General features: G+C 39.4%; 1 protein-coding gene across 6 annotated transcripts in view; it reads right to left on the bottom strand.

Annotated features, from left to right (window-relative positions):
• Positions 1 to 26010, bottom strand: part of LOC128877501 (rap guanine nucleotide exchange factor 2-like) — a 206827-nt gene that overhangs the window by 46386 nt on the left and 134431 nt on the right. For 4 of the 6 annotated variants that reach the window (XM_054124834.1, XM_054124839.1, XM_054124836.1 and 1 more), the window contains exons 2-3: positions 20270 to 20799; positions 10384 to 10459 (exon numbers count right to left, since the gene is read on the bottom strand). In XM_054124834.1, coding sequence (XP_053980809.1) covers positions 10384 to 10459; positions 20270 to 20574 — 381 coding nt within the window. In that variant the 5' untranslated portion in view covers positions 20575 to 20799. The remainder of the gene's footprint in view (positions 1 to 10383; positions 10460 to 20269; positions 20800 to 26010) is intronic. The other 2 variants (XM_054124833.1, XM_054124837.1) reach the window with 1 other exon arrangement.

Genomic DNA, 26010 nt, shown 5'->3' with positions numbered 1-26010 from the left:
ATTGTTTAGAAATGAAATACCTACACTACTTGTTTACTCCGTTTTCACAAAATGAATCTAGCGATAAATGATTTTTCGAATCTTCCAAAGAGAATGTCTCGATTTGAACTTATTGCCGCCGATTCAAATAATCCTTTCATTTCGCAGCATGCAGAGAGAAAGAGAAAGAGAAAGAGAGAGAGCCGTTGGAATAATTAAGAGTGGTACTGCTGATTTACGGCGACTTCATCGCGTTCACGTCGCTTTGAACGACCGTTCGCCATTCGATTCACTTCACTTCCAATCGAAAAGCGGCGCCTCGGCGCGTTTTCGTTTCCAGACGAGAACGGTTTCCCCTTTAAATATGCATGTTCGAGCGAGTTTAACTCGCCCACGGGAGAAGCTTTGATATCCCCCACGCTTTGAAATTTTCATTAACCCGCAGTTTGCCGATCAACAAGTCCAATTAATCCTAGTGTTTGCCGTTTGCTCGCGCGTAATCGACGCGCCGTTTCTATTTATTGCGCTCCTTACTTCTCCTCTTCTATATATTTATATATATTATATACAAAGCGTCTCGTTTCCTTGTGCATTTCTTCTAGAGTAAATATTCTAAGAAGCAAAGGAGAGAAGTTATCCAGCCTCCTTTCGTTTAACTGGAGATATTCGATGGACACAGCCAGAGAGAAATTTTGTTGAAAAGCTTGCGTTTCCTTCTTCGATCTTCAAGTCGTATGAGTCAGTTTTGCCGATCGTGAAAGAACGCGAACTTAAACGGAGCCAACAACTTGTTATGAATCAACTGCTGATGCGAGGTATTAAATGTCCAGCGGGTGTGCTCCACTTTATAAATCATATTGTTGCTAGCGTAACAATAATGTGTCTCGCTTGAATTTTTTTGATAAGCTCCAACGTCTCGTGACTCGTGTTAAACATACAAATGATTAGCTACTGAAACAATTTTCGTTCTATATTATAATTTACTGCTTTCAATTTTCTCAATTTTTTTAATACTCTATGTTTGAATGAACGATGGTCTTTAGTGGCCAATTATTAATTTGATTAATGCATCATCAGTATTTCAAAACATTTCGATGATCGTAGAATTGTATATCAAATATTCAATTCTTTTTTTTATTGCCAAAAGAAAGACAGCTTGTAATTTTCAGAGATTGTTTTTCCAGCGGTTAATTTGTCGATGGCCGTCAATTTTAATTAAAAATCTATCCTCGCGACCAATACGCCCCGCGCCTGGTGCATAGTCTGTGGAAAAAAAAAACATCTCTCATTTGCATTCGAGGCACTTCATCGGGCAGAACGTCGAAATTAAATCAACAGCCTGTTATAAACACTTCGGAAGCGAAGTGCTTTTGACGTCACGATATTAATGAGGAATAATTATAAGCGGATCCTCATTGTGCGATGCAATTTACATGGATTTATTCGTGCACGAATTTTCCACGGTCCTCCGACAGTTTCCGAACTCTAACCGAATTCCGCGGCATGGTAATTTCTAATAGCCTATTTGTTGCATAAAACGCGAAACTCGAGGTGTACAAATACTCCGTCGATAGAGAAAGGAAGTGGTAGAAAATTAGACTGAGTACGTGAATGTCGAAATGTAACGTTCGACTTGCTACGAATACGTACAACTTTCGAATGAAAGGTAGATACTTTTTTATCCCACTACTTGTTGAGTTAAAATTAAAATGGTAATCATATAATGAAATGCTGTGTAATTAAATAATACAGATTCAATTATTTGAATCAATCTCTAAAAATTACGAGTCGTCTTTCTTTTGACATAAAAAAAAGAATTAAATATTTGATATATAATTCTACTTGAGTTCATCAAAATATTTTGTCAGAAATACATAGAATACTGATGATTCATTAGTCAAATTAATAATTGACCACTAAAAATCATCATACTCCTCTACAAGTAATATTCAAACATAGAGTTTTTCAAAAATTGAGGAAATTGAAAGCATTCGGTCGAACAAACGTAGAGGATAAATTGTTATATTTACCACTCATTATTAAAATACAATCGTCCCTATTTCGTACGAATAATGCTCATTTCCAGCCAACCAAACATCGGCCACCCATTTTTACACTCGCAACCCTCTCCATTAATACGACAATTTAGAAAGGTCCTCCATTCCTTTTATCTTTACATGGGACCTCCTCGAATTCAATTTCAGCTTCTAGCCCATAAAGTCGGAACACGGCATTGTAACTCGTTAATGAGTTAATAGCGCAAATGCACAGAACGTTGCAGTCAATCTCGCAGATGAAAACGAAATAAGGATACTTGAAAGGCACAGAGAGGTCGATTCATTCAGCGTTAAAGAACGCCAAAGGTTCTTTCAGAGATGCTTTTCCCCGAAAAGCGCGAAAGTAAATCGCGTAGCAAGATTAGTAGAGAGCCCTCTTTGAATTTTTCATTCCCGTTGGTTCCGATGCTCGCCAAACAGCGTTTGCACAGCGTTATTATTCGCGCGTGGACTTCACGGGGAATGATTCATTTTCATTTAAGGCTCGCACTGGCGAAGCTTCGCGTAATAACCGTGGATAAAGCCCGGCGAGATGGGAAAGCGGAGTTCGAGATCGCCGCGTACGTCGCTTTAATCTGCCATAATTCGCGAAGTATGATAAAAACGCGTGTGTTCGTACGAGAAAAAAAAATTTTTTTTTCCAGCGCGGACGTGAATTCGCTAATACGTGAAACAGTGTCGCTTCCGTGGCATATTTTTGGCAGCGAAAAAAAGGGAATGAAGGAAATGTGCGACGAAATTACAATTGATGGCTGCGAGTTGGATAGTAGGTAGTTGGTTAATTATTATTAACTGAAATAATATATATTTCGAACTCTGGTTCAGGCCTTCCTCAAAATATAAAATTATATTGTGTAACGTTTCCTTTTTTAATTTTTGTGTATGTTCCTTGTACGGCGAGTCGTTAGCGAGAGGAAGTACTATTATACTAATTAATATATTATACATATCATTTCCTGAAATGGTCACACTGTAACCATGACCTGTAATAGCATGTCTGCAAAGGATGACGTGTATCTACTACTAATTGACCTACAATGTAGATCACAGAAAGTATTACAGATTTCCTCTCTTTCCTTAAAGTGTTACAACGATAGAAGAATAATTTTCTTGTCATGCAACATAGTTATTGACATGCTCTTGCAGTCAACTGTTCGCTGATGAATCTGGATCAATTTTTATCCACACTATACTACATCTGGAAACTATAAACGTGACGTAAAGAAGATTAGGTAAATTACTCATAGAGAAGACATTGATGGCTATTATTATACTTAAATGATATTGACATTGCAGCGCCTAATGCATCCATCATAACTACAGCTGATAAATATACGTCAATGAAAAGAAAAAGAGGAGAGTATTTTTGCGGAAATTGAGAAACTGAGAAATAGAGTACAATAAGTGTGCTATTACAGCAGCTGGGAACATCTATTACCTCGATGTCAGAAAAAGTTAATGACGTCTAACTTAATGGTGAAGTTTGTAACCGCAGTCCCGAAGCATTACACGGTTCACTGGCTCGCTACATTCAATGGAAGAACCTGGGAAACCATACTCCAAGAAAAATCCGTTCACCTCTGCTTGGTTAGGGAAGAGCAACGTCAACATTGACTGATGGTTCCCAGTTGAAATTGAAACTAAACATGGAAGACAACGTGGTAGACGCAAAAAATCTCGACCTAGATAATGAAGATGTACGGAAAGTTCCACTATGAAAGGACCTCTAAAAATAAGGATACATTTCTCAGCAATATTTCAATAGTTGGTTTCAATTCCAGACCTGTGATTACTTTAATAAAATAAAATCTCGGCATTTTTGCGGAATTTTACAAGCTAAAATAAAAATTTTTTAAAATTCATAGTATTTAGATTTTTTATTCATAGAAGATTATTCATAGAATTATTCATAGATTTTATTACAATTGAAAACCTTTAATCAAAAGTGAAGAATTTGCATAACAATTCGAGAATGTCATATGAAACTCGAATAACTCAATAAAAATTGGAAAATTAGAAAAAAAAAATGATCGAGACTTAAAACTGAGCTGCGATAAAAAAAGTGATAGCGAAAGGAAGTTCAAAGGTCAGACATCCAATTCGTGGCACGAGTCGCAGAGACGCCCAGGGCTGCATGCGAACCCACCCATATAGAGGGTGACTAATAGATTTACAGATCTACTGCCAACACCTGAATAACATCAAACTACATAGCTGTACCAGAAGAAGGGTGTGGCACCGGGGGATGTCACCTCCTTCCGAGGCATAACCCTTCGTACAATCCACTTATTGCAATGGTATATCGCAAATTGTGAAGATCAACATTGTCGATAATAACAACAAGAACAACATTTGTTCTCTCCATTTTTTCTATATAATAAGAAAAATTAAATCCATTAAATGATCTATATATAGAAGTGTCACGAATTTTACGACTAAAAAAAATCTAATGGAAAATAAAAGAATTAATATTTCATGCATAATAGTACACTTCAAATTAAACAACCCTTCAATCTGAATCGAATGATTCGTTTTATATTTTTAGAAATAAATTGGTGTTTAAATTCTATAGAATAAGAAAAATGAAATCCATTAAATGAACTATATAAAAGTGTCACGAATGTTTCGACTAAAAAAATATAATGAAAAACAAAAGAATTGATATTTCATGCACAATAGTACACTACAAATTAAACAACTCTTCGATCTGTATCGAATGATTCGTTTTACAGTTTTAGAAACAAATTGTCGTTAAAATTGATTTCATTACGAGGGACTGGCAATAGTTACAAATGTCTTTGACTTTCAAGAAAAACATTCAAGGAAATATCGCCAATTGTAGCGAACCTTCCCCTAAGTGGGTTACTTTGTGGTTTTAACAACACACCCTGTATTCCATGGTAACATGGTACGAACCATGTTCGCGCCAACTTTTTTCCACCCCCGTCAAGGACGGGGAGGAAACTTCTTTTACCGATGTCTGAACTGTCCCGCGATGCTTCGATATCATGCTCGGGATACGGTCGTGCCGATGGAAAACGTCCACTGGAATTACGAGAGGAAATCTGATGCGAATCGGGGAGAAAGAACGTTTCTGACGTCACACGGATCGATCGCCACCCTTACCGCCTGCACTTTTTCCAGAAATATTTCCCGTCGAACACATTGGACCGCTTTCGGTAAATCAGCCATGGAAAAAATTCGTACAACAAACTTTGAATAAAAAATCAACGTAACCATTTATTCGCGGCATCTACATCTAGATTAAACAGTTACTTGTCTAATTCCTCACTGTGAAGGATCTTTAAGATTTTGCTTTTAAATAATAAAATACAACAGCGTGATGGATGCTTGAAACTCTTATATAAGAAGATTGTAATACTAGAAAAACACCAAAGTTATTTTCATCTGACGCTGTACGTAGTCTTTCAATTTTCGTCGTTAAACGTCCGCTTTGATATAAATTTTCGTAAATTTTCATAAAAAGCATTAAATCGATGAGCACGTATATTCAACGCTAAATGGGGATAGAGCGATTAAATGAAAAGTAAATTAACGTAACACATCGTGCTACGATCAATTGCGATTCGAAAACGAGTTACTGGAAAATTCGCGGCGGTTTCGTTGCGACAATCGAGCCAAAACAGAGCGTGATATCGGTGATTATTATTTTCATCGAGGGTTCTTTTCCTGGAAAACGTGAATTTGATTCGCGCACGGTAATCATCCGAATTACACAGCTGGCTGGACAGGTCCAATAGAGAGCCCGAATGGATTTCCGCGTAATCCGTCACTGGAAGCTAAATCTAAGAGATATCGAGCGGACGAATTACTCCCAGCAAAGCCGTAAATCCACTATAATATTCTCTATCCCTCTCATACATTTCTCCCGTGCTTCTATTAAAAGCTTAAGATCAGCGTCAGTCAACGAATTGAAGATTTATCGCGACGGCCTGACGAGAATGCAAACACCGGACAATTGACTTGTAAAAATACAGACGAATCGCGATGGGACTGCCAATCGTACGTGAAACACGAATAGCTACATTCGAATAGCCTTACTCGATTTAATCTGGCGAAAGTCAAGCGAACTCTGATATAATTAACAGTGCAATTGTTTCAAAAAGGTTCGTTTGGACCTTCGTTTTTTTGGAACCTTCGATAGCTGCAATTGTTATTACTATAATTAGAAATCCGGATATATAATTAAACGTGCACGTGATTCTGCCACTCATTGTAATATAATTTCCCATGACAATAGTAAAAGGTCTGAGGATGACAAAAAGCAAACGGGAAAATTTGTAACTTTCTAAAATAAATAAGCTTGAGTGAGACTGATCGAGAACGATCTCATTCTCATGATTTAACGACGCTACAATAACACAATGTCTGAGAGTCAACTCTAAGTGCTGACAATACGTTTTGTACAGTATGACTCAGTGGTGACCCATGGCATATTTTTCGTGTCAATTTATATTTGATTAATTGAATTATTAATCCACACTTTGTTACCAGAAACAATGTAATTGTAGTACCTCTCGTGAGTCACCAATGTTTTCCAAAGAATATTTGTTTCAATCGTGGCATCCTCAAAATCAGAGAATTCTATTAACGCAATTAATTTCCGTAAAACAATCTCCAGAAGGTGGCAATTAAAGCTAGGATAGTGTATACTGGTACGTTGCTCACTAAGAAGCCGAGATAATACTAGAAAAATATCGAAGCGGACAAAAAACAGAAAGTTAGCCGAGCCTGTACACACGCGTGCATACACGCGGCACAGCGACAACTCGTGTTGCGAAATCCGTGGTGGATTCTGCAGTTGCACGTTGCTCTGGCGTTTATTTTTCGAAAATTCTTCGCTTTCCTGCCTCTATTCATAAAAGTTCTACGCGTCCCCAGCGTTTTCCCAAAGGAGCGCGCGTTTCGCGTGAAAATATTTTTTTGACGTCTACTCGATTCAAAGGTTACTTTTTAGTTTTTTCACTGATTGCAAACTATATTTTATTGTGTAATTCGAACAAGCGTTATTTGAGAAACGTGGTGAACATTTGGTCGACTGTTGATCTTCTATTTACTACTATTAAATTAATATTTATTTAGACAAGCATTTTACGGATTTTCTTTTCATTCGTGAAATTATTTGCTTGGTAGATAAAAATATAAATATATGTATACTTTTGAGACAGTATTCCTGAAAACAAAATTAGAATTCTATTTCTAGCTTCTCCCATTCGTTTTGAAAGAGTTCTACGTATAGAATAATGAATGATTATTAATGATAAAATGATTTTATGACGCAAAGTTGTGGAAATCGTTGCCAGGATCGAGTCACTTGGACAGTTTCATTGATCGGCCGTGGAACGTCTTATCGTCGCTGGGTTGTCAGCCGATAACGAGTTTCCGTGAGTTTTAGACTGCAACGAGATGATTCATAGTCAAAGTTCCGTCGCATCTTTTTATAAACACGATTGGATTTTTGTCTTCTCGGACCTAAATATCTCTAGACTCTGAGAAATGTTTGGAATTTGTTATCTGTCGGACAGAATTGGAATTGGCTGCGACTCGTGAGAGCTTCCTCCTCCAATTTCTCAATTCGCAACACGTCTAAAACTGTATTCTAGTTTATTTACTCGAATTCTACGAGCGTAAATATACAGTAACGAATATCGAATTTATTTCGTAATTGATACTCGTCGTATTCGATATTTAATTAATCCAACTTTGACTATTTATGCTTCGTCTCGATCAATTTAACCTGTCAGAGTTCTATTCGTATTTATCGAAAAATACGTAGTTTCACGTGTGATCGATTTCTAGTGCTTCTGCGAGTTTAATTAAAAAAGTGAAATTAAATACAGCTCGATTTACTGCACTGGAGCTTCACCTGATTTATTGGAATCAAATTTCAGTGTTTGTTTTAATTTTCGTATGTTGTACGAAATTTGTAAATGTTGTATCATTCATAAACAAATGTCATGCATCGAACAGTTATTAAAATGAATTTCAACTTCAACTTTCAATTAAAATTATTCGTAAGTTATTGCTTTGATAAACTTCCTTAAGAAAATATATATAAAGTTTTCTGAATGCTATAATACCTATTTCTTTCCTAAAAATATATCACTTTACTGGTAACAGAAGAATGAACGTTACTTTTATTTGTTCGAACAGCTTCTTTCGCTTCAGGTTTCTGTAAACAGTCCTCGAATAACATTACCAGCCCGCGCACGGTATACGATGGTCAAACAGAATCCAGGATCCATGGATCCTTGAGACCTGCACCGTTGGTAAAACAGTGGATCGAGCTGCAGATGGCAGCACGAGTCGCGGAGTTTCGTTTACCGCTGGTTCGGAATAATTAGCCTCTAGAAAGGAAATCTCGAAACAGTTTCGAGCTTTTGTAGCAGTTCGGGCGAATTTCAAATGTCAAAGTGACGCCAGCGAGATAATTAAAATTGGCTTCTGCGATTTTCGAGCGTCGCTGAACGCGAATAAAACGACTCTATATATAGTTCTGAAATATATTCCAGAGAAATAATTCCCAGTCGTCTTATTAGCAGAACTTTAATAACGCAATCCGGACACGTTGTTTGCAGTCTTGCAAACTACAAATTCGCTGGGAGTTGTTCGCTAATGAGCGTCTATATCCATGGCATAGTAGAGTTCCGATGTTAAGTAACTCAATTAAAAATAAAATATTATATCGCTTAATATGTTTCATGATTTTCAGAATTAAAAAAAGCTCAGAAATTAAATAGTTATCTGGCGTAATTTTATTGAAACAATATATATTTATTTCTATGTTACCTTGAAAGTCAATTCTAGAAATTGTGACTAGCACATACTAATATTGAATTTTGAATTATACTGACGTTCTTAGTAGCATCGTAAATAAAGTAATATGCAACTAAATATTCGCATATCATTTTAATTAATCATTATAGCGCAACTAAATTGTGCGTACATGCAACAATGAAGCACTGGGGAGCTATCTGGAGAGCATGCTTCGCCAAGTTAACTTTCAACCGATTATTTTGTTTGTCAGGTATGTATATTATTTTACGCAACTTCGTTTCCGTCCACGAACGCTGCGATTTCGCTCCGTTCCAACGTTCGGCTGAAATAATTGAAAACAACCGATCGCAAAATAGACAGAGCGAATCGAGAAGTGCAGCGATGCAGTCTCGAAAACTCGACGCGAACATAACAGGAGAGGAACTATTGATTAACTGTCTAGCACGTTGCGTCTCGAGTCTGGACAGCATTGTCTTTCATTATGCGATATCGCCACTATATCCGGAATAGTTCGCGAACGAAGCAGCCACCGAGGGATGTCTGCAGTTGCGTGCATTCGCAAATGTAGGACAAACCGATCGGAAAAAGAGAAATTTGCGTTTGTTCAGCGCGCATCAATTTTCCAGCTTTGTTCTTTCCCATAATCGAAACCTGGTCGATTTTCTGGGGAAAGAATAATCGAAAGACACGCCAGGGCGATGCTATTACACCGACGTTTTTCTAGAAGGGGGCTTGGGGATTTTGTTTTTTAGTGAGACACAAATGGAATGGAATAAATCCCACCTGTATAATTTATATAATATATATTGATATATATTAACACTTTACTGACCAGAAGCAATAGAATATATATTTCGTTTTCATAGCATTAGTATTATATAATATTTATATCATCTATTAAAATTGTTTACAGATTTATATTTCATAATTTATATAATTATGGGAATATACAATGCTACCTCAGTAATAGAGAACATATTGGTTGTCGCAAAAAAAGAAGCCAATTAGTATTGGCCAATAAAGTGTTAATATATCCACCATGATTATGCTAACAGGTGCATGTTTTTTTTTATTGGGAAATAAAATGTTCTCAAGTTCTATTTAGAAAATCTTTCGGTACGTTTTCTGATTAAACTACATTGCTGGATCTTCCCTGAAACTAATATAGATCACGCGTGTACATATTTATGTACATATAACCTTTTTAAAAATGTAGCTACCGGTATGATTTCTTGTTTAAAATACTCCTTAAAATATAGCGAACAAACAAGCGTATGGATTTTTCGATCCGTCTTCTTTTTCAAGCATTTTTTTCCAAAAATGCAAAGTTCAGCGTCGAAAATTATATGAAAGTGCAAAGTTTTAAAATTTTGTCTCAATAACTACTGGTAGCTAATTTTGGTCTCGACGCCCTTCCTTAAGCGGGGACTGTCAGCGGTTTGGTAACCGTTGGATAGTTCGCAAGCGAATTTGGCCTCGTTCCGAAGTACAACGGGGTCGCGAAGTAGGCTTCGAGAACTTCGCAAAGTGAAGTAATGTTACTACTTACGGCGATCATCTCGGAGGGCTCGAGAACGAAGCATTCGTTGGGTCTCCTGGCACTGCCACCCGTCCGCTTTCCAAAGCTGCAACAAAAAACGCAAAAAAAACCTCTTAAAATCTGCTCCGACTCTCCATTGTGCTCTTAACGACAAAAGTAAGGTATTCGGAGTCATTCTACGCTTCATCGTAGAATAAAAATATTTCAGCACGTTATTTTCACGTTGTTACTTAACTTTCGATTTATTCATTCGAATAAACGTGAACGTCCAAGTAATTACAATAATCTGTATCTAAATTTAATATCGCAGATCTTCGCTGAAGATTTAACTTACGTAATACCAGAAGTTTTCAAACAGAATACTTGTTCTACGAAGTAACTAGAAGGAGATAATTGTTCCTGTAATTATCTCATACGGAAGTGAGGAAATCATCGTTAATTCCACGTTACTGAGACATTTTCGAGTAAACATTTCAAACGAAAATGTCCTTAAATTTAATGTCTCGTTTTCGAACAAGCTGCGACTTAAAAATTGTGAATCGCAGAGCTTCACTTTTTAGGTTCAGAATGATAGAAATTCAACGTTTTCAACGCACTGAGGTGCGATGCGATGTATTATCGCTTCGTTATACAAACTGATCCTATTTTATTCTCCAGCACAGGTGTCGAATAATCCAACACTTTCGCGGTCCCTTACGACCCTTAAGATATATTTATACGTTCTACTTCAGAGTTCCATGCACCCCTGCTCCCGTGACCAATAAAAATGTCGTACAAACCGAGCGCACTCTAGAAGAGTACACGAAACTCGACTTCTCGTACCCTATGCAACATAAACACCTCGTATAATAACATCACTCGTCCTAAACACACAACGACACGCCCGTCTAGCTTAACAATTCAAGGGTAACAAACGCCGCGAAATAAAACAACTCGAGCGCGAACGTCGCCCTTCGTTGAACGGTTAAAAGCGATAACACTCGTAACAATAACCAGCCAGAGGGGCGGGGGGATGGTGTTCCATCGACACGGAAGTTAATGTCGAAACGCAATTTATCACTCAGACCGCCCCCGTCGCAACGTAATATCTCGGACAGGGGTGTGCTCGCACGTTCGTGTAAATATATCTATTGTTGCGGTATCCGGGCTTTAATGTTTACGATCGCGCGGGAGAACGAATCGACAGATGTTCCTTCCTACTCGAATTAGCCCGGAATTCTGGCCCACCCCACTGGATCTGGAAAAATATCCCGCGGTTACGAGGGAATCCAGAGGGTCGAACAATGGCGCGCTAGACTCGTCGATAGACGAGGAAGCTAAGCCAGTGGTGCTCGATCTCCCTATCAAATAAAACACGGAAACTCGATCCGTATCTCAATTTAATTATGAAACTACTCGTTACACCCACTGTGTTCTGGTAATTTGTATAAATATGATTGTTATCGTAGTCTGAAATTGCTAATGCAGAAATAATACTAAAATAAAATTTGCGTTGAATCGAGGATGGAAAGGTAAAATTGTTCTGGAGAGTCTAGAGAGAAATAATCATGGTTTTTAGATGTATTTTATGGGATAGGTGAATGTTACCGATGGACCTAATTGGCCCAAGAGCTGAACTTTGCGCACCACTGTGCCAGAGGGGGTGAAAACGATCGTTCCGAGGGTGCGAGCTACCGGCCACCGTGTTTCTGGCGGCTCGATGCGCTTTTCCGCCGTCGCTAATCCATTTGCGTTAATAAATTATGACTTCCGAGCCGCGAGGCTCACGGTGAATCTCGCCCCCAATTAACGTAATTAATGCACGCCAGACACGCAACGTGTTCTCCGGAGAAGGTCGCCTTTGGGAAGGAACGTTCCGTTGCGCGAATGTTACTTTTTGCGTTTGGAATTAGGATTGAGACTAATTGTAACGTAAACGACCTAATTATCACCGTTGCTTTGGATAATAATCAAAAATACGAAGTATTAGTTCCTAAGTACGCGCTATTAATGAAGTAATCAACAAAACTCACTGTTCTTGGCAATGATGACTTTCGATAATAATTACATATTATCTTTATTAGTAATAAAGAATATTGTTAGAATTGTAAACGACATAACGCGCGAAAGTGCTCAGGGAAATTAAACTCGCAAACCAAAACCTCCATTTTGAAACGGTGCCCTGAATCTGAACATCGTTACGTGACGTGAGATACACGAAACGAGTTTTCAAAATGTAAATAACTTGGACGGTTATCTTGTTCGAATCGTATCTGGCTGCGCCATAATTTTTCAATGACGCTGAGAATTCATTATTCTATTTCCCTCGGTGGCTTGCGTTGGATTACATCGAAAATGGAACAGAACGAAAGTATATTGCACACGACAGCGCGAGAATTGATTGAAATTTTAGAGATCTCTTTCGAATCGCCGCGTATTACGCGTTCGAGCTTATCCATTTTTAATTGAGCTCGCTCGTATCGAACATTTTTTCATTATGATTCCAAAATCCTCCTGTTCTGTACAGATACGTACAATTTGAAATTACTTTCGAAAATTCTTTACATTAAATTACAGTCATATTTTTTTTATATTCATATAATTACAGTCTTCTTATTTTAAACTAATTTTATTTTCATACTCGACTACTTTCGCGTATGTTTACATCGAATACAGGTCGCTACGACGAGACGTATCGAGAACTGCAATGAATGTGCAATGAAAGGACAAACTCGGTTAGCACAATAGACTTACATAGTAGGTCTTCGCTGTTAGAATAAACCGTAGCCATTATTCGAACAAGATTCGACGTGATTACGCTGCGTCCAACAATGTAAGAAGAGATCAACGTGATTTTAATTTATGGAACCGTGATATGGCCAGCATGTGCAACGGACCATAGATGGCTGCGCATTTTCCTGTAACGGAAGTTGAAAAATGGTGTTTACGAAGAGAGACCCGCAACACCAGAAAACACGTAGGCAGCCCATTATTACCACGTGCGCTTTAATTATGCCAGAATACGTAAGCATCGCTAATTTCATCTGCTGAATATTCTATTAATGCCTCGAGTTACTATGTTCGAACGTTACATCGGATGTAGTAGTGAAAACATCTTATTATTGTAGATGACTGGAGAAAGATTTTTCAACGAAGATATAAAAGCAGGTCCGATTGTGAAGTATACTCCCAAATTTTTGGAAACAGATAATAATATTGCGTAAAATTATTCTCTTCTTTTTATAAGTCACAGAGGGGAGGACCTAAGCTTCACGTTGGTACTTTGTTTGTACATTTATTTTTTACATTTATTTATCTCCCCGCGGTCAACCTCAAGCAAATTTAAAGAAAACTCCAGAACCAATACCCAGAGTTTCAGTAGAATCTTCTTGGGACTGAACGCGTTACCCTTCAGCGCCATCCCTCTAAAACGAATGGAACAAGCGTAATCCAGCCTCTCCGCGTTCCAGATAAAACAAACATCTCTTAGATGATACGTCACGCGCCTCGAAGAAATCGATTCCCCGTCTTATTCGCTTGCCTTGAAATTCCCAGCAGAGCCGTGGCATTTAAATTCCTCTTCGCTGAAGGGTTAATTAGCCACAGCCACCTACTCGATGCATCGGGGATCACTCGTACCTGCAAGGAAAATAGCCCCTGCATAGCTCGTGCGACTCTTCAGCTTCCACAGGAAATCCAATGCGTCAGAAATCTGCATCATTTGGGTACCTTTCCGCAGTGTGTACAGCACAAAAAATATAGACATGGATAGATTTATTAATTTCAGCTCTATACTTTAGAAATAGATTTTACAATCGACTCGATGCACAAGGAAAGTTTGATATCTTGATTTTCGAAGATCGAACCACTGCAGACTCAACGTCTTGAAAATAATCCAAAACAACATTTTTTCAATCTTTAAAACTAAACCTACCACGACAGGTCAAATTACCGTTTTCAAATTTTTGTATACAGTTTTTATGTACATATAATATATGAATTGTATACAATTGTTTCATGTAGTTTACCAGGAGCCTATTTATAGACTTTTTAATTGCAGTATTTAGCTATTCGAATTTATTTACTATGTCGAGGGTTGTCTACTTACAATGTTCAGCTTTTAGAAACAGACTTGGCTTTCAATATACCTGGTAACAATATAGAGGAATTATTGTCAGCCTAGATTGGCATATGTCACTGCAGAAAATTTTTTTTTTAATTAAAGACTGTTTCTAAATATCCCGGTAGATAAAGTGTTAAGAAGGCACCCATGAACACTGTATAAAAGAAAAACTATATAAAAGTCAGGGTTTAATTCTACACACGTAAACAGTCACCTATACAAAAATACACAAACATTCAGATAAACAAAAACTTGTCGACATGAACGAAAACCACGTAATCTGCGCCAGCAGCGAATGGATTAATCGCTCCAACTGTTCACAAAGCATCGACATTCGGTCGGCTATCGACAATTTTTTCAATCCCGTCGATCAAATGGAACATCGACCCAGGTCGAAAGTGTTCGGTGCATCGAAACCTCTCAACAAATGAAAATCAACGACGAACGAAACCCCGACGATGGCGCGGCTGAAGAGCTGTCTGTCCATAATGAAACGATTATAACCCGGTGGACGTCGATAGGGGCGACGTTACAGGGTTAATTCGCCACGGGTTCGAGCGATGGCGAAGCCTCGGGACGCGTCGTTTCGCGTCGAATTCAATTTTCCGTGGCGTACGCGCGCGTTGCCACGTGATGCGGCGCCGTTACGCATCGCGACGCCTCTTGTGTTCCAGCCAAAGGAGAACGGGGATGGACACACACGCGCGGGTCAAAAACCTTTGGCAACCTTACGTTCTGTTCCCGCTCGGTCCTCGTTCATCGTGCCACGTTTCGTTCGCTGGCTGTCGACATTCGCTTCATTTGTATTACCACTGCGCCAGCAGTATTAGCGAACGTAAGGTCAAGGAAGATTGCAACAGAAGATTGTTTATGATCGACTGCTTGCCAGCGGGAGCTTTCCTGAAGTAGAAGTGTTCAGAGGGGGAGAAAGGAGCGAGAAGTGCTTGATACACGGGGTACATCCTCATAGAGGGTGGATTGGAGACGGAGAAAGGGCACGAGAGTGATAACGAGGGTCACTGGTAATTTCAGTGGAAGTTTGTTTGCAATGTATGAGGAACTTTTTAAAAGGGACCGTAGCATTTTGGCGTGAGTGAGAAGAAGTGTTTGATACACCGGGTATATCTTGCTGGAGGGTGGATTGAGGGCGGAGAAAGGGTACGAGAATAATAATGAGGCTCATTCGTCATTTTAGTGGAAGTGGTATGTTTGTTTGCATGTATAAAACGTTTTTTAAAAGGGACTGTAGGATTTCGGTTTTTAATAAGAAAATACGACTCCCATAATTGTGACGTACATTTAATATGAATATGTACTGTCAAATTGGAAAATACAGTTTAATATACGGGAGGAGTTTAGTGCTCAAATTTTATTTAATTGTGTTTAACTTTGAATAAGAATGTGAACACTAAACTCCTCTCCAACATTAAATTGCGTTGCATAATCCAACAGTACACTTTTCCTCTGGCAATTAAAACAAAAACGAAATCAGTTCGAATTAAGTTAAGAGTAACCTTGCCTCTTTCTACTTCCAGATTACTTTTTCTCCAACCACGAGTACCCCATAAAACTTCACCTTTCACTTCTCGCCATAAATGACACATGTTAAAATTAGGAAAATAAGACATCTTTCTCAGCCGTCTCCAAATGTTTCTCACTTTCACCTCCGAGTTTGTTGGATCGTTTCATCCAACAAGATGGAGGAACCGCACGCCCCGTTGCGCAGCGCCGCTAATGACTGGGAATTAAATCTACGTTACACGATACTATACTTTAAGATGGAATTTACGAGCGATTTCATCATCGCTAAAGCCTAGCGACGACGCTAGATTTAACGATGCTTTACGATAGTTAGATGAAATCCTGTAAAATCCCCCGACCGAGAGAACGGCGGACGGCATGCGGGATCTACGAGCTGTTGAAACACCAAAGCTAGGCACAGGGGATTTTCATTTCACGTGGAAATCGGTTACATTCCATTACTGCTAATACCATTCGATAGTAATCGGTGCTTCGAGTCCTATGTCATTTAACGTTTGATTATCGTAAGTGCTCTTCCGGTGCGCGGTGCTCTGACAACCCTTTCACCGTTTAACAAAGGGTCAGGTGAACGCTTTTTCACCGAAACCAGAATATCAACCCTTTGCAATCGCGTGTCTGCTCTCGGCCACCAAAACAAAAGTGTTCCGATAGTATTTCACAGTAAACACTGGGGAGTTAAATGGAATTCTTCAACCTTTCCTACTATATTAAAATAAATTTATGCTGACTCTTTATAATCTTGTATTATATTATCAATTTTCGTTCGATTAGCACGGAACCTCCAGTCAGTCTCATACAGATTCGTATCCTCTACGTATATTAAAGAAATTGTCTAAATTAAATAATAGGTTCGAAGTTTTCAAATGAATGTTTCATTATAAATATGTACACAGATAAACTTCACGCTTGTATATTACAGGGTGTCCCAGCCTAAGTGATACTGAGCTCTAACTCCAAAACTATCGGCCGAATGCAAAATTTCAAATATGGAAATTGCATGGTAAAATGGGGCTCGTGTTTCAGCGCGAAGGAATTTTTGTTAACTTTGTTATTTAACGAGATATGATGGCCAAGTTTCGTTTTTCAAATGGAACTATATATATTTTTTTTTATACCATGCGATAGTACTTTTCAAGACAAATTCATTAAGCTTTAATGTATTTATCCGATTTTTATTAGTTTTCAAGCTATAACGCTTCAAAGTTTGCTAGGCTGGGACATTCAGTATGTCTCCAGATACCAACCTTCCCCGCTACCTTCCCATTCATATTTCTTTTGCCTGTGTTTCGCCCGAGTAGCCCCGACCGCCGGTGTATATGATCCTCACCGATTGATACGCTTCTGCCGAGTGTTTTCTTTTCCTCGGACCTCTTTCTCCTTCACTATCTGTTCTTTTTTACGTTCGACGCTCGACACGTGTCAAGTGTAAACACATAAAAACCTCAAGTGCAATGTTTTGGGTCTCCGATTTTGCATGCCTCCTTCAGTCGTTACTGTATTTTCTAATGTTTTGCCAACAAACTTCGAGTGTAGAGAAGGACAGCGAATGAAGAAGAGGACGGAGCGAGATGCGAAAATGGCGACCAACACCGGGATTATTTCGGTGAGACAATATATAGTAAATATGGTGCGAATTACGTCGTGTTTGGTCTCATTTTAATCAGAAAAATGCCAGGAATACGATGGTAACAGTTTTATAACAAAAACGGTAATAATAAAAAAAAGTTTGATCGTTGCATTAGCATTGTCTCATCGAGATATCCGATCCCGGATCATGTTACTGTCCATTTATCGTACAGAAACTTGTGCATTTAAGGAGACATTTATTTATTAAAGAAATCTTAAATACTAATCACCAAAATAATTTCCACCATTTTCTATCACTTTTTGCCAGTGTAAAGCCAGTTGTTCCCCTTTCAAAAAAATCCTTCGATTTCTCATTGAAAAACTTTTCAAAGTCGAAGATATTTTTATCATTTTTCGGTCCCCCTAATATAATGAAAAATTTGTTTGGAAACATCAAACCTTTTTTACATTTAAACAAATTCAGTCAATAAACACAGAGGATACGAATATTTATGGGACTGGCTGTATGCCCATCATCTGTAAAATCAATCCTGTATCCTGGTGCTAAGTGGGACATCGTCGGTTAAAGACCAGTCGCTCGACGGAAGTCACCAAACGTGAAAACTGGCGTTACTAGATACCCCCGTAAAAATTGTACCTAACATGTTTTACTGTTAAGCGCTGCGACAAATCGTGCACCGTCATAAACACGGATCGATGAGAGACTCGGACGGTTCTCTCTTTACGTCCCAGTTTCGCCGATCATTTCTAAAGAAGAGTCACCGTTGTAATTTCCTTCGGAAAGTGGCTCCGCGTCCGCGAAATGTCCCTGCCAAGCGATTTCATTGGCGGACATTCGCATGCCGGAACGTCTTTCCTCGGCCACTTCGTGAAATAATGTACCCCATTTCAACCGGACCCAAGACTGCGTATCTACTCGACCTAATGAAATATTTCTGAGCGGGCGCCGCAACCTATATTAGTTTCCCCGTCGTTTTCCTTCTTTATTAGCGACCTAACTGTTTCTCGACAGCGACGATAAAACGACGAAATTGTCAACCGGTTGCACGTATTCCCATGACCTCGTGAGAAGAGGGATATCACGTTAGACGCTCACGCCACTTTCGTGGGACGCTTAAAGTCCGAGTTTAATTCAGTTGGGATGAGACTGACGCGACTTTTACTGGCCGACTCCGCTCGGGTTAAAACAATATCGTTCATAAATTTACGATGCGGTGCGCGTGACTCGAGTGAGGAAGTGTTATTGCCTACAGTTTTCAGCGCTGGGAGCAAGCGTAATTTCGGTTTACGTTGCGATGGGCAATCGGAGTCGTTTTAAGTGTCTTAAATGAACACTCGTGGTTCTCTTCGAGCTCCACATCTGCGGTTCTTTTCCAGTTTGGGGAGGAATGATAAATAAGTCACGGTGAAATTAAATCCCTTGCTCTCTGGATTTAATTGATGGAACTGTTTCGGAGAAAGTATGTTCTTTTATTTACCGAGATAAAAGATTTTAGAGGTACATAGAAACAGATAGGTACAAAGAAAGATAAAGATTAATATTTTCAAGAATTCTGATAGGTAGACTGTGGTACTTTAATATACACACACATGGAGAACAGATGAAGAAATCTAACTCTCACTCTGCCTAGACAATTTTTAATTTCTATCTACTTCAAACAAAAATAAAATCCACTCCATACCCTCTCTAAGACTTAGAAAAAAAAAAAGAAATAGTCTCACTTTCAAAAAATTTCAATAAACCCCTGAAGACGCTAAAAAATATGCTCTTTCGTAATTCCACAACAGCGTCCCTAGGACCACCGACTCTCGATCGACTTATTTCGGGCCCCGATGTCAATCGATGCGAGATCCATATCGGTAAATTTCAATCGAAACATCGACCCGCTACAACGTTGTAATTTAATATGTCTCGCCGCGAAGTCCGGTGGAAAAAAGATTAAAAAAAGAAGAGTGACCGAGAGGCGCGGAGGCGAAGATATACGGTCGTCGTGCTTTTATGGAGATTAATTGAAATATATTCGAATTGTAACGCACGTCCGTCCGGGAACGTGTTACGGTGATTTATACGTCGGATAAATTTTCGTTGCGACGCTGCATCAATAAAAGATGCGGCGTCAGCGTGCGTCGATTTCGAACACGTTTCGCGAGGTCGTGTAATTCGGCAAGAGGGAGACGGAGAATTGATTTATGTCAAAGCTGTGCGACCACGAAGTTTGTTACGTTGATATTATATTTGTATTAATTTTGCAGAGATGGAAAGCGGCTAGAGCGATTGGATACGCAGGTAGAGCGACTCCAGACACCCTTACCAAGTGTTGCTATTGCTCGATGACCGTATTTTATTATTTACGTGTCATGTCTTCAGTTTCAATTTGTATAAATTTGTATAAATTTTATAATTACGGAAGTGATAAGGTTCTATGATGGGAATTATACTGAATATAATTAAATTTGAATAATTGTTACGAAATATTCTAAAAACATAGACATTTAAACTAATAAAAATATATATAGATAAATATAATTTTATGCTACATATGGGCTACTCTTCCGCGCAAATCTTCCACCCTTTCGTGTCTACTTCTCCTGACTTCCGTCAGAACTGACCAAACAGATTTCAGAATAAACAGAGGGATAAAAATGAAGTTTTCCAAGACTCACCACACGGAGAACCGTCTTCTGGGGAAGGCTGGCGGGGGCGGGGGTTGGGCGCGATGGCTCCTATCGACGGATTCGCTCCTCAGGGCCTGGACCGCTTTGGGCACAGCCCTGAACGGCTCCTGGGGAGCTCTGGCGATCATGCTCGAGGGCAGATTGCCATTGCCGACGGTGTCGTTGAAATTGCTCGCGCCGACGGTTCCGCCGCCGTGGAAGCTGTTCCATCTTCTGACAGGACCCCTATTAGCGACATGGTGTCCGCTTCCTGGGCCGCTGGGGCCGCGCAGTTGGCTCGTGTGTTTGTGCATCCTCTCCTCACCGCTCGGTAATCCTCCAGGACTCGTACCACACCTCCTTCACCTCCATCCTTTACCTCCTTCCTTTTGTTTTTTTTATTTCGTCATTTGTCACCGTCGACTACATCCTTCGAACGGTCCCGTTTGGCAACGTTCCTCTATCCTTACGAGAACGGTCGACGACACGGGGGCTCGGAGGGAACTCGTCCAAGTACTTTCAGGACAGCATTCGTGGCTCTGTTCAAAGAAGGTCGAATTTTCGAGTTAAGTTCACCGGTTTCCCGGATGGATGTCCGCGAACCAGGCTCGCTCGTCGATCGACGTTTCCACCGCTCGAGCCGAGGGTGGTTTCCTGAGTTGCTCGTCGATCGGTTTCCGATGAAACGCGGCTACCCCGACGTCGAGTGCGATGGAAAGCTCTTTCTGCTTTTTTTCTCGGGGCTTGAGAGAGTCTTTTCGCGCGGAGGTGATCAATTTCAGTTCGAAGAGATAGTTAAGATTGAGTATACGTGGGAGTGCATCAATTGGTAGTTTCTTGGGATATGATTTTATATGATACTGACCCTTTGAGGCAGGATTTTTATTTTATTTTTAGGAAATTCATATGTAAGTTGATTAATACTCAAGCTGAACAATAAATAACTGATCTTGTTGAGCTAGCAGATGTCTCATCAAATAAAACTATTCTCATTCAACACACCTTTACCTAAGTACTTTAATTTATTTTTATTTAGTTATAAGGGACGGTGGAGTTTATGCAAATGTAACACCTACTACGTTAAAATATCTTCCGTAGTCTTTTTTACGATGTTCATTTATTTCTTTTTTATTCTCTGACAACCCAATTAGGGATGTCAGCATATTACTATATCTTTGAAAATAGAGCGAGTGAACGAGTGAGATTTATTTATGAGGGTGCATAGTCATATATCGTGATCGTAACATCAAAAATTAACAGATTTCACGCTCATCGTAAGAATCAAGAGATAGAAAATCAAACTCAGTAAAAAGCTTTCCTTCGTTAGCACCCCTCGTATTCCAGTATCTCATATCTATCCATTTGTCCTTGTCTCTATCCATGCTTCATTGTATGTCACAAACGTTACATTTCTCTGTTAGCAACCCCCTTATTTGGAAAATAAAATGATTTTCAATTATAAAATATCATCAGTCTTACATTCCTTCTTTATAATTATCTTTATTTGACTTTGCTTAAGTATCTATCTTTATCATTCTCTTATCTTCATCATCCCCATCAGGGATGCCAATAGTTCGTTTTGGGGCCCACTGAACCCCTATAGCTCGGGTACCTCGGGATCGCTAAGCCCCGTACTGTTGCTACAATCAGACATAGCTACAGCCCTTGAGGGCCCTTGTTAATGTAAAGTCAGCAGTAGCTGTCAGTGGAGAATATTTGAGAACCCCTAGCCTGTATGCTCCAAACGAGGAGACGCGACGACACACAACAAGCGCTAGCCATCGCTCGAAAAGCACGTACGTAATTCACGCTGTCGCGGCGAAACCGATGGCGGGAGGTCGAGAATTCTCACTCGAGGCTCGATCTCAATTAAACGAAAAGCTGGCAACGTTGACGCGTAGTTTTTCCAGCTTTCGTTCAGAAAGTGCCGCCCACTCGAATATCAACGATAACTCTACCGCTATCGAACCAAAGATGCCACCCTTTGTATCAACATCTCCCCATTATTCCATCAGATTCAAAAAAGAAAATTAAATGTAGCACTGACTGGTACAGGGAAATCGCTACATGAAATTTCATGATTTTCTGATAAGTTTGTCCTGAGGTATGAAAGTTAACAGAGACCGACATACTGATACGTAGGGGTAGGATTAAAAAACAAAAAATTATGATATCAATGCACTGTATTTGTATAGGTATTACTGAATCAAATATCATGAGTATCTGATAACCACTCATGAGATATAACGATAAACTGAAACCAACATACATACGTATATTGACACACCTACTTTAAATGCAGAATTTAAAAAAAAAATGTAATAGCATCGAAATTATTTAGAATTACTACACAGAATTTCAACATTTTTTGACAAACCACTTCTCGTACATACAGCTAAACAGGGATCCACACATAAACACACCCATACATACATATACAATTTTTTTCTAAATCTAATATCATACTAAAGACCCTTTGGAAAACTCTTTCCTTTATTCCTTGAGAAATATTTCACTCCAGCCCACAAATTTTGACCTTCGTTCAATGAATACAATAAACTACATACTTACAACTCGGAATTTTCATCTAGATAACGATTTTGCCCACCTCTGTAAATCGAAGAGTCACCGTTTTTGTGCGAAGAGGAGCCAGACGAAGCAACTGTTTTCCCACTGGATCCCTAGGACGAATCCGACACGATTTTATTACGTGACTAATCTGTTTCCACAGTATCGCATCCGAGGTATGTACGTACTCGTTACAGCGAATAACGGCGTCGCGATGGCGTTCCCGCGTTTCTATCCGAGCCAGGAACGGCTTATCAATTTTGACCGTTTGCACCGGCGCTCCGATAACAAGGGGGAGGATGGTCGCCGATAAAATCCGAGACAGCCATAAAGGAATCGAGTGTCGCGCGGATGGCGACGTCGTATCTCCTCGAACCGATAAGTCCTTTGATCCTCCTTACGATTTCGTGGGGGAGAGGGGAGAGGGAAGAGGGGAGAGGGGAGAGAGAGAGAGAGAGAGAGAGAGAGAGAGAGAGAGAGAGAGAGAGAGAGAGAGAGAGAGAGAGAAAGTGGTCGATAAACAGGCCGATGGTTTTCTGATAATGACACAATGAAATCGTGCTGGGAACAAATCGACTGTGATCGTGATTCCTTTCGATGTTACGAATGTCGACGATAGCGGAAATATGAAATTTGCACGCCATCGAGTCGCGTTATCGAGAGGAATGTGTGAGGAGATAACGGAGAGAGTTTTCCGGGAAGGTTCAATGGCTGCTGAAAAATTGTAACTTTTAGGAAATTTATACCTTCGCTCTGAATTATTTTATGTTTTGTTGCTTTTGTTGGGAAAGTATATTTGATAAGGAGTGTGGTTGATAAGAAACTAGAAGTTTTTGGAAATTGATGTTTTTAGTCCAGACCTGATTCGATCTCCAACCTCTTTTCATAAGACGAAATTATATATATAATTATAATAAGACGATTATTACTGTTTATGATATACAGAAAGTGTTAGTATAAAATATTGAAGAGAATTTAGAAAGAATGAAGAAGAACAGATTTCCATACCTTATTTACTGAATGTTATTAATGATTATCTTTATTCTCCTTAGTTTTCCCCAATATAAATATTCCTTTAATATTATCTGCAATCACATTCTAATTTTTTCACTCCAAACACGAGGAAACCCCCTTGACGCAACTAAGGGGTCGCGATCCATAGTTTAAGAAGCACTACAATGGAGTACTGCGTCACAAAATGATCGTGATTCAGGCCTGTTCCGATTCAGTAACAGGGACAAGTAATTGCTTTCATTTTCATCTAAAAATGAACGACGTAGAACAATTATAAGTGAAGGAAAAATTCGATCAATCAGTAAACTAGTACTCTACTTCGGTAATTATTTTCTTCTCACCCCCATTTTTTCCCAAATTTCCAAGAACACAAGATATTTGTTTACACGCAGGGATGAATCTTCTGTATACCTTTAGGTATTACAATGATATTCAAAATTGAAAATTACGCGGAAGTCCAGAGTTTGAACTGGAATGTCTACCGATGTTTCGTAATGAATGTTCCACATAAATATCCCCCGTCGGTGATGCATCGTCTAAAATGACCCCGGAGTGGTGCTATTACTCCCGAAACCATGGAAGGAGCATGGCAATCTGTCATTGGTCGTTTCAGACGATGCATCGCCGCCGCGGGACATCATATCGGACATTTATTATAATAAATCGGTGACCTTTCGAATGAAAATTTCGTCTGCAAAATATTCACCACTCGAAACCAAGAATTAATTTCGTATAAAATCTGTCTAAATTACATTCAGAAGAAGAGTCAGGCGATCCTTACTTCCTTGGAGAACTCTCACGCTTCCTTATTCGTTCGATACTTCTCAAATGCAATTCTCAAGCGAAACACTCTGAATAGTACGAGAACAAGACTGGCCACTAAGTATACGCTTAAAAAAGCGCAGCAAAAAAGTCGAAACCCTGAACTACAGCCCTAAAATTTCGTTCAACTTGTTCATCCCCTGATTCTCTTCGAATCGATTCCTTTATACTACCTCACGGCTTGTCCCAAGGCCGGTGAGAATGTTTCAAAGGTTTCGCTGCGTAACAATTTAGCGCGCCTAGGCAATTTAGTTCAGAGCCACGTAAAATTAAATAAGGACAATTTTAGCGTATACATCATACGTTCAGTTTACATGAACTCGCACAGGGAATGATTCGGTAATATCTTCTCCGATAATAAAAATTCTAAAAGTATTATAAGTAAAACTTTTAATAATCGAAACATTTAAATAAAATAATTCATACTTCTGCTTAAAATAATACACGCATAACAATTTAATATAATTAAAAGTAATTTCAACTCTGCTTGTTTCTCTATTTGCGTAGCATTTCCAATATCTCTAATAATACTCGCATTACTGCATTACTGTAACCAATGCTGACGCAGTTATTAAGGTCAAAAACCGTCACGTATGCAAACATATTAAAATATTTACATCCATCGAAACCATGAATAAATAACCGTCGATAATATTCCAAAAAACGATCATTCGAGCCCTCGGTTTTATATTTATTCCAAATATTGCTCTCTACTTTCCACATTTCGAAATTTTTCCGTCCAAATATTTCACAAAATAAATGTTACAGCGGGGGACACGGTTTGACGTTTAATATCGACTGCCTCGTACGGGCTTTGATCGCAAAGGGTTGAAAACCCTGGGTGCGTAGGCGGGAAGAGGAAAAATAGAGGGAGAAGGGAAGGAGAAGGGTAGGGAAAAAAGAGCGGCGTCGTGAAAACTGTTGGCGCACGTGTCTCATGGATTTCCGCGGATCCGACGAGGCAGAAATCCGAAAGACACGGGGATTACCTGGGGATACACCGTGGGAAAGTCTTAGTAACGGCGCACAGTGAAGTGCATAAGAGGTCCCCGAGGAGGAATAGGTTTAAGGAGAAGGGTAGGAGTAGGTAGACTTTCTCGAGCGGTGTATAGAAATTCAGTGAGCTTGCAAAACCTCTTGAGCACGCGCTCGAGAAGCGGCTCGTCTTCTCCTTGTCGCTGCGCCGTGGAAACGTACGAAACACTGGGCGAGGGCGAGGTCTTTTTGTACCCAGGGCTAGGTGCTGTCGACAAATTGACAGTGGATGAAATAAAAATGTCCGTCGGACTTGCTCTTGTTTGCGGCGCGACACGAGCCACTCGAGAACTGGCTCTGGCGTTGGGCTT

Source organism: Hylaeus volcanicus, chromosome 5 (genome assembly GCF_026283585.1).
Source record: "Hylaeus volcanicus isolate JK05 chromosome 5, UHH_iyHylVolc1.0_haploid, whole genome shotgun sequence".
Classification (NCBI taxonomy): domain Eukaryota; kingdom Metazoa; phylum Arthropoda; class Insecta; order Hymenoptera; family Colletidae; genus Hylaeus; species Hylaeus volcanicus.
Note: the sequence above shows the minus strand (reverse complement) of the source record. Positions and strands in the feature narration are given on the sequence as shown.